The 14935-nt window shown below is 38.3% G+C and overlaps 2 protein-coding genes across 2 annotated transcripts; one reads left to right on the top strand and one right to left on the bottom strand.

Annotated features, from left to right (window-relative positions):
- The first annotated feature begins 3022 nt into the window (after window positions 1-3022).
- bnip4 (BCL2 interacting protein 4) lies at window positions 3023-6429 on the top strand. Its single transcript, XM_068327142.1, has 6 exons — window positions 3023-3196; window positions 3584-3755; window positions 3876-3936; window positions 4098-4204; window positions 4856-5005; window positions 5935-6429. The coding sequence occupies exons 1-6, from the start codon at window positions 3154-3156 to the stop codon at window positions 5975-5977; spliced, it is 576 nt and encodes a 191-aa protein (XP_068183243.1). The 5' UTR covers window positions 3023-3153; the 3' UTR covers window positions 5978-6429.
- An 83-nt stretch (window positions 6430-6512) lies between these two features.
- On the bottom strand, window positions 6513-11513 carry LOC137603559 (serine/threonine-protein phosphatase 2A 55 kDa regulatory subunit B delta isoform). Its single transcript, XM_068327141.1, has 10 exons — window positions 11363-11513; window positions 11091-11165; window positions 10481-10578; window positions 10191-10356; window positions 9968-10080; window positions 9706-9883; window positions 9438-9602; window positions 8906-9075; window positions 8338-8429; window positions 6513-8181 (listed from the first exon to the last, which is right to left on the bottom strand). Exons 1-10 carry the CDS (start codon window positions 11367-11369, stop codon window positions 7902-7904), a joined length of 1344 nt encoding a protein of 447 aa, XP_068183242.1. The 5' UTR covers window positions 11370-11513; the 3' UTR covers window positions 6513-7901.
- Between the last annotated feature and the right edge of the window lie 3422 nt (window positions 11514-14935).

Here is a 14935-nt window from a genome sequence, read left to right as displayed (position 1 = left end):
CAGATAATACCATTTACTCAAACGCTCAATGTACATGAGATACGCTTAACGTTTCTCTTGACCAAGCTTTTCATTGTACCTCATCAGTGTATCTGTTCTCGAGCCAGCTGATACAGACATCATAGTCATTTCTCAGCATTCTGTTAGCTTACACACACCTACACAGAGAAAGGGACAGTTTAATGCAGCTGTATCCAGATAGTGGATCGAGTTTGATGTCTCTACTGACTCACTTTTCCTCTTCATCCTTTTCAGCTTCTGAGGGGCGTCATTATATTCTACTTCAAATGCAAAAAAGAAAACCTGCTGACGACAGACATTGGAACCATATGTCACAAGATGCCTTAACCAAAACCATTTCACTATTAAAATAGTGGTAGCAGAGACACCGGTAGTATATATCACTCTCTACATTTTTTACATTAAATTAATATAAGCATACATGTTAAATCAGGGTGGAAATCTGATTAAAAGTCATTATAATAAATTATAATCAATGTTATCTTATCTTATCACCATTATTTTATAATACATTAACTGATGTTTTTTTTTTAATGCTTTTACACATTAGTTACATCACATTGAGTTGATGTTTAGTCATCGTTGGTCTCCTGTGTGGGAAAACAGAAACATAGCCATGCTAATGCATCATGTCTGAATTAATTCTGAATTGTAACATGATTAACAATGGATAAATTTAATACAATATTTTGTAGACTATGATAATTTAAAATGGGTTTGACAACACTTGATGTTTTGAAATCATTTCCAGACTCACTCAACTCATCAACTGGGACTATTTCTTTAAAATCAAGTGTAATGGATTACCTTTTGTATGAATTTACTGATGTGTAATATTGTATCTATTACATTCCTAGATATTTCTCTTGTAAATATTTTGTCTTCTACAGTTATACTGTAGTTAAGTCTAATGATTGGCATGATCCAGCAGGTGGTAGAAGGGATTTGTCAGTGAGTATGTCTAGAATAAATATATTACTATTCGTGATTAAAAACAGAACAGAGTGAAATTCTGGGAAGAAACTTGTAACACTCACAGGAAAAATATCTGGAGTTTCAGTTTGCTCCTACTACTGCTGCATGAAAACTGCTTTCTGACGAGAAGACATGCACATCCGTTGGTTCTTTTCTAACATGTGGGTGGATATGAGTGTACAGATGGGCTTGAAGATTTATCATAGTTTTTGAATTTGTTACACTGCTATAGCAAACGGATGTAACTCTCATGCTCTATGACAACACTAATTAGAATGATAAGAGGCGATCTGTGATAGACTTCCAGATGCAAATACAGTATGTGGTTTAATTGGTGCAGTTGGAGGACCTCCTTCATATCACTGTGATGTTAGCAAAGCCAGTGCTGACTGCTGATAAGTGAGACAAGATGTTTTTTCTCCTTAATATGACGTACATAACAATATAGCTTTATCTTTCTCGTTATACAACTATTTTTCACTTTAGCTGAAAGCCATGTGGCACTCATGAAACATAAAAAGGCAAATAGCATAATGTAGCATTGAAGGAACATTTTAACACTCAATAATGGATCCATTCTGGTACATGGGCCATCTGGTGAGTGCATTTTTGTAATGAAAACTGGGATATGGGGCAAAAACAACATCCACAACACTCAACTAAATTACTGCAATATTGTCTTATACATAGATTCTGACAGTGTAACATGAAAGTAAAAACAACTTATACTAACTGTGTAAAATATTAGATGTTCTCTTTGATCAAATCTTTATGGCTTCTTTTTAATAAATATTTATTTAGTTGCTAAGGATTGCTACAGATTTATCAATTGCTGATTGTATCAACATTACTGCATTTTATGATATTGTACGTTGTACAGCAATGAATGGTGCTGAAACTAAAGGGCTTTGGCTTTTGGAAAATATCAGCTTTATTTTTGAGCATAGAAGAGGGATTTCTCACACATTACTGCAGTAATTATCTCTGTTTGGAAATGATCTAGTCAGTCTACTTTAGTCTGTGTGAAATATGGACTGCCAGGAAGAAGAACACACTCCATAATGACATGAAACTTCTGTCATTGTAAAAATAATCAAATTTTGCTAGACAAATTAGCCATACTGATCACCATGGTAACAAACATAATCAAATTTGGCAGCCTAAAAATTAGTCATCTCTAATGACTTGATTTAAAATTGGACTCATCTCTATGACTCCAATTTTATATCAATGAACAGATGATAAATTAAGGCATTTTATCTTGAAATGATGTCTGTAGATGGAAGTTTTTTTCCCACATCATCCCTCAACTGTCTGAAAGGTATGAATGTGACCAAGTGCTTTTAAGATTAAAGTAATGCACTGCACACATTAACTTCAACATTTAATTCATAATTATGCTTATGCCATATTGTGAAACAGACCATTCTTTTATGTTTATACTTTCATTTTTACCAAAATATGAAAATGTTGGTCTTGTGTAGTAGTTTTACACATGTAAAAGATGTCACTACGTCCAGAAATCACTGATACAGTCAAATACAGCTTTAGAAATCTTGATGATGATCAATACATGACAGACAGTAGCAAAACCATAAAGTTAACAATGAATTCGACTTTAAGTCAGATGTGTGACCTCTGTCACACGGTGTATCTTATGAATTGTATTCTGAAGCAATTTAGATAATTTATGAACTTTAACTGCCACCTGCAGACAGATTTGTGGAATTGCTAAAAAAGTTAGAGGAAAAATGTAAAATAACAAAAGATCGCTTTCTTTTGTTTGTTTGTAGAACTTTATGTTTTGTTTGCAATTACTCTTTTAGAGGCTAGGCCGTTTGCAGTAACAGCAAGTAAGCCCGATCCAACATCGGTGCTTACACCAAGACTTTATGTATACTGTATACTGATACCCTTTAAACTCCGGGCTCTCGGCGTACGCCTGCGACCCAATGCAGCGCACCCAGAAGCTCATATTACGTGCAATGTGTTCCCATTGTCAGAGCCAATCAGGGTGTAGATAAACACAGCGTTGCGTCATTGTTATTGTGGTACTTAGAAGTGCAGCTGCTAACTGTGATTTCAAAGCCATTTTAGTGACGTGTAGATATATAAAACCGCTTTAATAAGTGGACTTGTAAGTTTGTCAAAAAAATCATGTCGCTCCACAAGGACAACTCATCGGACGACGGTTTACAAGGTAAAGTATAAGCGACCCAGGAGCCTATACAGTTAGCGCACTAGTGTTGATGCTAGCGCTAGTCGAGTTAAATAAACAACTGTTAGGCAACAAAGGTAAATTAGTTTAACTAGCCGTAAATCACAGAGCTACCTTGTTAGATTGAAACTGATTGATATAAAGATAGATTTATTGATAACGTAAAGTGTTTACCAAAAGGACAACACGACCTAGTTTTAACATATTCTCTTCGCAATGTTAAGTAATGCCTTCAAGCCATTTGAAGCCAAGCCCGCAGCTGCTCACTGTTCTGCTGCGACCCTACCCTCAGGGCACATCCATTCATAAACACTACATCTTATTATTAACGAGAGTCACATATAAAATCTGTTACTGTCATGGTTTAAGGCTCTTGGGTTGAGCTGCATTTCAGTGGCAATGCCTCTCGAAGTACCAGTCGTTGCGGAAGCCAGGAGCAAATCCCCACGTCCACTCAGGACGGTGACGTAGAGGTAATGCTGCTAGATGCGCAGCATGAGTCCGGCAGAAGCAGCTCCAGAGGGAGCTCACAGTGCAACAGGTGTGTGGGAAAATGGCCATTGCAATCCTTGTTTTTACTTCTCATACATATGGTAGGGAGTAATATATCAATTATATGCCTTTTGTGACCAAAAGTCGTGCATTGTTTACTTTACAACAGCCCACTCCGAGCACAGACCCCCCTCCTTCTGTGGAGGGGCTCAGAGGGGAACAGCTCGCAGGTATGTTTTTGGAGTCTCTGATTAGTATTTCAAAATATGTATCAAGGTTCTAAAGGGCTAAGTGTAGTTTTTTAGTATTATCTTGTTTGTTTGGAGTTTTGGTCAAGTTGTTTCTGGTTGAATTCAGATTGTATTTAATTTTCTATAATTGGTGTTTTTAGTCAGATGAAGACTGCCAAGAAAGGAGATGGGAGGTAGAGAATCTGATGAAGAAAAATGCTGACTGGATCTGGGACTGGTCTAGTCGACCTGAGAACAATCCACCAAAGTATGTAGACAATACATTTTGGCAGCATTTAGTATTCACGCATTCCCCTCATAACAATACGTACTTAAATATTGTGCATTGATCGTATTGGAACGTTTTATTTTTCTTTATGTCAAAACTAACAAAGTACTTAGAACATATCAAAAACATGAAGAAGAAACTTTGCAGATTGTCTTTCACAGAAACGAAAGCAATGTTGTGATTCATCATTTGGTCTTTGCTAATAGAAATGTTTATGTGTGTTCAAACTCTCATATTTGAGAAATGAGATCTGATTGTTTATGGCAGTTTGAGATGCATGTGATGTATAGCAGGTTTGAACTGATATAGAGATGTCCACTTGTGATCTTCCTCATACCCCATGTGAATAGGGTCTGTTAACCAAGTAAATACATTTGAGATGTATGAATAATCACCACCTCTAAGCAAATCTAGTGTGATTACTGTGACGTAGAGGCAACCAGAATAAGAAATAGAGCTAATTTTCCTTCTATCAGACAATAATATTTATTTTATACCACCATTTGTATTTAATTAATAAAAGAGCCAAGATGATGTTTGTGTGAGCACATTTGTTAGAGTGACATTAGACAGGCACTCATTGATTTTAATGAATTCTAAACACTGAAAAATTAATGTGGTTCTCTGTAGGGAGTTCCTGCTTAAGTACCCCAAGCGCTCGACCTCTCTGAGCATCAGAAACACCAGCGTCATGAAGAAGGGAGGCATTCTGTCTGCTGACTTCCTGAAACTTTTCCTTCCCTCATTAATGATTTCTCATTTACTCGCTGTTGGCTTAGGGTAAGCCGAGTGATTTTTACTATTACCTACAGGAGACACATTTATAGGAACCTCAAGAGGTAGTTGCAGAAGAATCTTTAGAGAAACATTTAAAACCCCAAATTTTATTGATGTAGAATTAATTTGTGTTCAGATAAATAATGGAAACACTTGCAGATAAATAAAGCCAACTTAGAATTAAAAAAAAAAAAGTCATACATGAATAGGTGACCCCAGGTCCCTGCTGTTCACAGTAGTTATTCATTCATCCTGACCTTTAATTTCTGGAACACAGCATGTTTAATTGGTGGTCTAGTCTTAGTTTCTCTATTAAATAACCTCCCAACCAGTTTGAGGTAGATTCCTGGCTTTAACTTTTGGTCATGAGACATCAGGTTTATGACACACAAAGGAGTCTGTCTTCACCCATATCAGTTTGTTTACTGATTGGTCGGTTTGCAGGATTATACAAAACTACTAATTTCGATGAACACAAATAATTTTGGTTCATTTACAAGGTTAAATCCAAGACTTTAGATTGAAGTAGCAGCTTGTATTAATTTCTTGTCTTTGTTTCATTATCTGCCATTGAGTGAGTAATGCCCAGGGGTTAGTTTCTGACCATGAGAGTATATACTGTACATGTCAACCAGCTTGGCTTGTGTGTCTCGTCATCTTTAAAAAAAAATCTGAAATTATTATTTGAAAATATTACTGTACTAGAAGAAATTTGGCTCAAGGGTACTACTCCTATACACTGTCAGTAGACTTATTAAAAAAATATTGCACATGCATTTCTCTAGTGAGAAAGCTATGATGGTGAAGTATAGCTGTAAACTCACAACTTTATAACTGTACTTCAGGTCAGTTTTTCAGAATTGTCCCCGGTTTATTCAGTTATCTTGCTTTCAGATCCTTTTGTACTTTACGTTTGTCTCTCTCCTTTTTAGGATATATATTGGGAAGCGTCTAATCTCCCACAACACCTACTGAATAGGAAGATGGTATATTGCAACCTTTTTCGCCTTGCTGTGACCATCTTGTCATGCCCTAATATGGGATTGTCTGAATATCAAAGGAGATGTGGCCAAGTGACACAATATAGTGTGATGGAATGTCCACATCACTCACACCAGCAGAACTGAGGATCTGGCATCGTTGTTTCATGTCTACACAAATGAGTATTCCTCTGCTCCTTGCTCCATGTCTGGATGACTGTTTTCCTGACATGACATATGCTGCACACCACTATTTTCTTTTTGCAATGAAAAATTACTTGTGATTTAAAATCATGCATTCTCAAATGATTTGCTTTGGATCAGTAATAGATAAAGGACATTGTGATTTTTTTGTTTTTGTTTTACAGAAGATAATTTCATACATTGTTTAATATCTGCACAGCTGGAATTGGTGATGGCAAATAAAAATCCAATACTGTATCGTAACCTCTGCCCTGATGTGCTTTGTTTGTTAGTCTTCCTATTTAACATTTGTTTTGAATAAGACTATCAAATCAAACACAGATGAACACAATTAAAATTTTATTGAACTTTGGTCAAAATAATAAACAAGTGAATACATTGTCATCATATTAGGAATCAATGGACAAAGACAATGCATTATGTTTTGTTTTAATGTCATCAGTATGTTTTGTGTGTTCACCTTCATTTCCGCATTCACAACTACAGATAAGATCCACATTTGCAGCTCAGATTTGGGCCAGATGTGTAATAAATGAAAAAGGGCACATGTATGAGACCTGTCTGAATTCCCTAACTACATGTTTCAGAGGCACACTTCGCATCAACTGGTGTGCAATCTTCCTCTTAGTACTTATTCTCATACAGCCACATGTAGCAGCAGTATATGAGGACATAACTCTATAAAATAGGATTTACAAATAATGCACATGAGGTTTGTAAAACATTTGGGGACATAACTTGTAGCTGTCATTGATAGAAGTAAGTATTAAGGCTGCAGATTCCCTTTGTCCTGGGCCCATCTTGTGCCGTGCATTGTCCAGCCCGTGTCCTAAAACATGATTTAAAAAACAAAACAAAAGCAAACCTAGCAATGAATCTGGTGACACAAACACATTTTCGGTTGTCCCTTTCATCGGTTCTGAAACTGGCAGCCCCGAATAGTATTTCCATAAGAAGTTTGACATCTGCTCAGACAGTGGTGTGACTGGAATTTTTTTCCCCACCTTTCTACAACATAAAAACATGCAAAGCAATAAACATGTTTTAATACATACTTCTAAATTTAAAAACACATCTGTTGTTTTAGTTTCTTTTATTATGTGGATGACAAGGTGTACTTGAGTAGATACAGTCAGTGAAATTATGCCACCGTATTGACTGGGGTAAAGTAATAAAGGGGAGGGGAGAAAAGAAAAAGGTCCACCAAATTCATGGCCTCTTCCACCAGTAGTTTGGCCTGAATAAAGGGCCAATGGGGGAATGTTACAGTTAGATTTATTGGCCATTAATCCAGGCTTCAGAGGGCCCAAATTCTTCAAGATGATGTTACAACTCTGACAAGACGTCATTTTAAGGGCTTCCAAGAGTTCAGTCATTAAATCATGAAATGAAGGCTTAAAATGTCAACACAAACACCAACGTTCAAGAGTTTGACCTCTAGGGAGTGCCAGTCCGTCAATTAGACCCGAGTTGGGGTTTCTGGGTCAGTGGGGGCATGTTGATTGCCCTGGTGCCAAAGGCAAAAACAACCTAAGCTCAGACTCAAAATAAAACAGGCCTATGGATCAACCTCCTGTGGCAAAAAAAGTAGACACGTGCTTTTGAATTCTTCACCAGGAGGACAACAAGGCTGTTTCTTCTTATACAGATAGACAAGTAGTAGGCTTAACTACACAGGTACGGTAAAAGCCCTATCCTCTGGAGCCCAAAATCTTCTAATTGATTTTGTCCTGGAAAATGTACAAGTTGTTGGTGGCTGCCACAGCGATCACGTTATCTTTGGGGTGCCAGGCAGTATGGAGGATCTTCTTGTTGAAGTCCAGGCTGTCCACGCTGATCTCATCCTTCTTCCTTTTGCCACCAGTGGACACTTTGCGTGGTTTGAGAGTAGCCCGTGGTTTGCTGCTTTCTCGGGAAGCCTCCAGTGTGATATCCCGCCTGGTGTTGCGGTCAAACATTCGGAAGAAGTTGTTGTAAGAGCCAGTCATGATGGCACTGATGGAAGAGAGAGAAACGACTGAATGTTTCTCTATGTAACTTAGAAACAACATAGTATCACCAGTGATTTATCTCCAAATTAGCATTAATGGACACAAATACACCATGAAAAAAAGCAACCAAAACCCAACATCAAATGGTATGTTGACTTACCTGTCACTGCCATTCCAGCAGCACTCAAACTTGTCAAAGATGCAGTCATTTTCATACAAGGAGCAGAGTTTACTGCGAAGGTATTCATGGACCTGAAACACAACACATTCATGCGTATGGATTTAATTTACGTTTACATCTACTCTATCCAACACGATACTCAGCCTGTGAGTTGTTTTTGTACCTCAAGTTTTCCCATGAGTGAATGTCAGGTCGGAACTGATTGTGTAGCTAACCAGACAACTGTGAGGCTATTTATGCGGCTACTATTTTTGTGCACCACAAGCATTTTGTGTTCCAAAAGGAGCATAACTTTTTAAGCCTCTGGATATTTTCTATACCACCGTAAGAAACTGAACTTGCAAAAACTAAGATTTAAGCAATGCTGAAAGTGACCGGAAGTTTCTTGTAATCTTTGGTGGTAATTCCAGATCCATTACAAAAAAAGATTTAAGTTGCTATAAATTCGGATTTAAGCTGTGTAGTAAAACTGTTTTCCAAAATGAAGGGCTTATTTTGATCTTACATGAGCTATATTATAATGCGTTAGATATGTATGTTTATGCACCTGATATGTTTCCACTGGCCGGTTTTCCATGTTAAGGTCCCAAACTTTGACGGAGAGGTAGTCACGTGTCATCATGTAGCGTCCACTGTGACTGAACTTCACATCCGAGATGGAGGAGATGATCTCAGAGAAAAAGGATCGGCTGCTTGGATCCTCAGGCTCCTCAAAAACTACAATCACAAAAAAATCCTTAACATTCTTATTTCTAAACAGTTCCAACATATACTGTAATGGACCAAATCATTAAAAATGAAGAACTTTAACCAAAGTTGCATCAGGTCAACTTTATAAACACTAAAGAATATCAATGTTATGAAACTGAGAACATGACACAAAATAAACAACACTGACCACAATTCACTGATCCATGGGGGACAAACCAATAACCTAAACTTTATTTAACAATATACAAAATTAGGAGGTGTGGGAAATCTAAATGTTGGATATTCATAAAACACTCAGCTGCCCTATCAATACCATGATCAATGAGTTTTCTACCCATTGGTGCAGAACTCCAGCTGGATGTACTTACACTTTGAGTGCCTATCACAGAGTGCCGCTGCTCGCATGTCACAGAGGCGAATGGTGCCTTTGCTACTGCTGTACACAAATACATTGCATTGGTGTGGATGGCACTCAGCAGCTGTGATTACTTCTGTCAGTTCCTCCATGTTGGCGGGTTTGATGTCTACAATATCTGGTAACACAATGTCAAGGAAATAACTGTCTTACGTTTACAACACAAAACACATCATGGTGTACGACACAGATCTGTGTGTTCTGAGAAACAAAAAGGATACTAAAACTTCTGTCTGTGATTTCCAAGTGCCATAGATTTATTCTTAGGTCATCTGCAGAGAGGTATGTTTCATGATCACTATTTACAGAAATGGAATTAATGTGATAGGTGTGCGCATTTGCAAAGATCCTCCGTGGGCTTGCTTCTACCATGAGATCCATTGGCATCAGTACTGGTACCTGGAACACACACCACGCACTTTAAGATTAAATTAAGGAAAGCCATACTCAAAAATGTCAGAGTTGCTGTACGATTAAACAAACCCGTAAAGAGGTGATTCTAAAGGGATCTCTGAGTCGCCCGTCTTCATCTTTCAGGTTGTAACCTTCTGCTCGTTTATCCCTTTCACTTATTTTCCACAATTTGATAGTTTTATCTGTAAAAACAAACAAGAATGTTGTTGAAAGAAAATCATCTGATAAAGATCAAGCAACGTCAAATTGAATCACCAAAAAAATCAACACAGATAAAAAGGAAAACACTTACCATTGGTTGAAAGTAGAAAGTGAGCAGCATTTTGTTGGGGTAGCCATCTTATTTTATTAATTTTTTCCTCAATTTCTAAACTTTTCAAATAGTCAAATTCTGGCTCGTGACTCTGAAAAGTGCTATAGACATTGTACTCCCCACGAAGGTGTGGACGATTCTTAGACTGCAAGAAAACGTTATAGCCATCAGACAAAAGGCTTGTACATTACCATAGCAACAGAGTCGAGATGTAACTTCTGACATGACACCGCTACTGATGAAGACACTCATGTCCATGTGGATCTTACCTCTTGTTCATGTTGAAATATCACTACTCTGCCACCTTTATCTCCAGTTGCAAGCAATTCTCCAGAATAGTTGAACTCAACTGTTGATATTATATCAGCTGAAAACAGACAGAAGTCAGAACTGATCAGTGATCACAGCTCCAAGATGATCCTAGTGTTGACAGCTGCTGCTGCTGCTGCTGCTGCTGCTACGGTGTGCAACCACAAGCTGACGACAATGTCATTCAAAAATAGGACCAGAAACACATTGGCACCAAACATGCACGGCACGTACACCCATTCATGTATGAATGAAAACAAGCATGATGTCACTCGACAATTTATGGACGCAGTACATTGACGTCACGGACACGGTCGCTCCCCTTTATAGCTTAGCCTTAACCTAGCACACCGCTAGCGAGAGGCGTACAGAATCTTACAAAGAGAAGGGTGTTTGTGCACCTGATGAACAAACAGGCGCACAGGAAACACAACAGCTGTCATATAGTGATCTGCACAAACATACCCCCATCTTGCATCTCACGTGAAGCCCCCAGAGCATCCCCATCAGACCACACAGCTAGCTACCCAGCGGTGTAGCCTAACCACCAAGCTAACGCTAGCTACATACCTTCCGCAACATCTTCATCTATCGCTCCTTTCACTTGAGAGAAACACCATTGAAAATCATTTCCTCCTGCGACTCCTGCAAAAGGAACACAGCGTTAGATGGCGTCCGATTTGCGTCCCGTCTGACGGTAGAAACGACTCGGCAGTGACACAGTTTGACAACTAGCAACTTTAGCTCGCCAGTGCTAACGCTAGCCGAGCTAACTTGCAGATTCAGGCCATCACACACACCAAGTGAGGTGGGTCCTTTTCCTCCCTTCAAAAGTAGCTTACCCGCCATTGCTTCATGTAGCAGCTCTTGCTGTACACAGCTTCCAAAACCTAATCAACCAATGCAGCTTGCTCGGGTAAATAGATAGCATCCACAATCAGTGTGAAGACTGGTCCAGATCTGTCAAGACCACGGAAATTATCCGTGATTTTTTTTTTTCTTCCAAAATGGCGCACAGTACATGGAGAAATGACGTCATGCACACATGCCACATCCTGGCTCCATCCATCCTCCTCAGCATCATGCTTTTTAGATTGATATTTTTGGCTTTATTTTCCACGTACACAACTTTTATTTCATTAGACTTCGCTGTAATGTCTGCTTACTGAGTCTAGAAACGAGTCAGATGTCCTCGGATGGATGCAGTGAATAACATGCACAGACATCACGATTGAGGTATTTCGATTTCAATTAGCAGAAATGAAATCAACTCAATAAAAACTTAGCCAGTATAAAAAGCATGAAACGTTTTCTAGTCTTTAATTCACAGGTGAGTCACATGAATACACGTGATTTGTGAGATATTGATAAAGTTCGGTGAAAGATACAAGTTAAATGTGCACGCATTTTTAATGAGACACTTCATGATCAAACTTTTTTTTTTTTTTTTTTTTTATTGTCTGGGTTGTTGAATGTCAGACAACTGTTTCTTCCTTCAAATTATGTTACTCTTTCTAGTGGCCCTGCTTCTGTTACGCGGTCAAAGAGTGACATCTAGCGGCCGAAGGATCAAACTACACCTCAGTGGGGCACGAATCTTTTTCAGTCCCTATTCCAAACACTAAGATGACTTAAAAGTTTCATCCTCCACCACCAGGAATGACAAATAAGACCATGCAAAACAACACAAAACACACCATTTGAGTTTCAGATTTTTTTTTATTTTCTTTTTAACAAATCATTCACTGAAAGGCTTCAACTCTTATGTCATCATACTTATATAAGCTTTAGGCATTTTTCTATTTTACAAGCATACAATAAAGGTCATTAAAGCTTCCATTATCTAATTACAGAATAGTTTTTTTATTTACACAGTATTTTAAAAATAAAAATATTTTTTTTTCCATCACTCCGTCTCCTAACTCAATACTTTTGTACTGGGCTATTACAGCATTTGAATTGTTTGATTTAAAAAAAAAAAGTGACATTGTGAAGAGTTTGCAGTTATGATGAGGAAGGATACCCTATAGCAGGTGGTTGTGCTGGATCCTGAAGCCAAAAATATAAATAAGTGAAATAAATGAATAAATGTCAAACATTGACAATGCATTTGAATATATAATATCTGGGCCGCATTTCTTTTGACACCAGCTGACTGGAACTGTTACTCTAAATATAACACTGATTCTCATTTTTCTGAAAAGTGAAATGCAGTCCTTTTATTTGTTTTTTAACATACTCCTGTTTCACTCTTCATCTTAAAAGTACATTAGAAAGGGGATAATCCTCAGATTCTGTATAATTTCTTTAGCAAAATATAGCAGATAACATTTGTTTATGAGCTGATTATCCAAAATGGTTTTAAATACCTGTGATTATGGCCTCCGGATAACTACTACACATGCACTAGAACTTGATCATGGTACTTGAGAACCTTGTCATTTACCATATGTGTAAACTGTATAAATCTATTTAAAAAAAAAGAAGATAAAGAATGTCCTGGACCAAACCTCACCAAAATCTTTTCCGTGTTTGTTCCAGAGCTCCATATCCCTCTCATCATTCTTGTAGCATTCCTTGGGGAGAAGCAGAGCAGAGGCCTGGAGGTTAGGAAGCTTATTGGTATACTGGTATCTGTGTTGATAGAAAGGTGGGCCAACTGATTCCTGCAGTGGAAGTTCAAGTTGAAAGGTCTAAGGTTATTCATGGAAACAAAAGATGTCAAATTTAAATGACATAAGAATGTGACTCTATATCCTCACAAGATCCTTAAAATTGTCTTACTGTTGGAAGACATGACAAGGGGTTAGGGTTGTGCAGTGTACACACACATCCTCAAATACCTTACATAGACTGACTAGTTATTAGATACAAGGCTGTTTGATGTATTTTAAAAGCGAAACACTCACATGAGCTTTCTGAAGGCATAATTATTCTAAGATCCAGCACTAAAACATCCTTGCATCATGCAGTAGTTTGTATTAACATTGCTTCTACCTGTGGCTGAAACGTTGCATCGGTCTGATGGGGTAGTGCAGACACACGTCGGACACAGTCTGAATGAAGACTTGTTGATTCGAAGGCGTTACGCTGACTGGGAATGGATATTATTCTAAAGACCAGATCAGAGCAACGATATAAAATGTTGCTTTTTAAAATCTAAAACTGACTTCCCTTCTATAGCATCTGTTCTTCTGTATTGAATTAAAACAATTGCTGCCTTGACTAATAGTGCCCAATCAAGAACACAAGCAACTGTTTGTGTTCACATTACAGACTGATGGAGAAGCATTTAACGCGAGCCCAGTTTGTGATTTAATAAACCCTACAGTTTAATTTTTGTGTGCATGAGATCTTATAGATTTTTACAAGTTGGGTGTTACGGCTTTGACTCTGTGTGTGTGTGTTTGTGTGTATGTGTGTATCAAAGTGTGTGCTGCTCTGCCGTAGCTTCATCAGGTATAAGGAGAGGTGTTGACTTTATTCCGAGCCTCCAGTAACACCACTGACTCTGATAGTTCCCCATCCCTGTGGGAATTCATTATAAGACAGCTAGAGGCTGCTTGTGGATGGTTACTGTGCTGCCCGTATGTTAACTTGTCGCTATCGCGCAAGGCAAACATGTGGTGCAGCTGCTTTCTCTGGCTGTGGGCAACCTGGAGAGATTGATTGGTGAGCCTTCTGTTTTATCCAGGATCAGGGCCACATTCAGTAGACATGGTGCCTCCGGAGAAGCAGCCATTTTCTCCAGAAAATATGGCTCATTACCAACACAGACAAAATGAAGGTATATTGACTTTTCAACATCTTAAAGCGCACCTATTCCTGAGCCGTGTAACAAAAAGCATTTGTTATCCTGGAAACCCTATTCTCTGTTTTATTCTGATCTAATTGAATATAGAAGTAGTCCTGGTTTTAGCTGGAGTTCATCACATTCAAGTCTGTTTTGACAAGATCAAACACAGCTTCTATCCTCATCTATGTCAGTCTAAATCTGCACACTTGTGTGCACGTGAAAATACCAATACACATGCATTTCACCCTGTGTACACACAAACAGGCCCTTCCCCCCATATTTTGGTTCATCAGACAATTTTTAACACTAACCATTGGCCGGTGGATGCGTCTGCTCTGCTCTGGGGCATAAGCTCTGTCCAGACCCTCTCTCTATCTCTCTCTCTCTCTCTCTCTCTCTCTCTCACACACACACACACACACACACACACAGACACACACACACACACACACACACACACACACACACACACACACACACACACACACACACACACACACACACACACACACACACACACAGCAAAGACAAACACAATCAATTATTCAACACTCTTGTTTTGGCTCATGTGTTTTTTTTCTTATTATTTCTGCTCTGGTGTTTCTATAGCGCATCTTCT

Source organism: Antennarius striatus, chromosome 11 (genome assembly GCF_040054535.1).
Source record: "Antennarius striatus isolate MH-2024 chromosome 11, ASM4005453v1, whole genome shotgun sequence".
Lineage (NCBI taxonomy): Eukaryota > Metazoa > Chordata > Actinopteri > Lophiiformes > Antennariidae > Antennarius > Antennarius striatus.
Note: the sequence above shows the minus strand (reverse complement) of the source record. Positions and strands in the feature narration are given on the sequence as shown.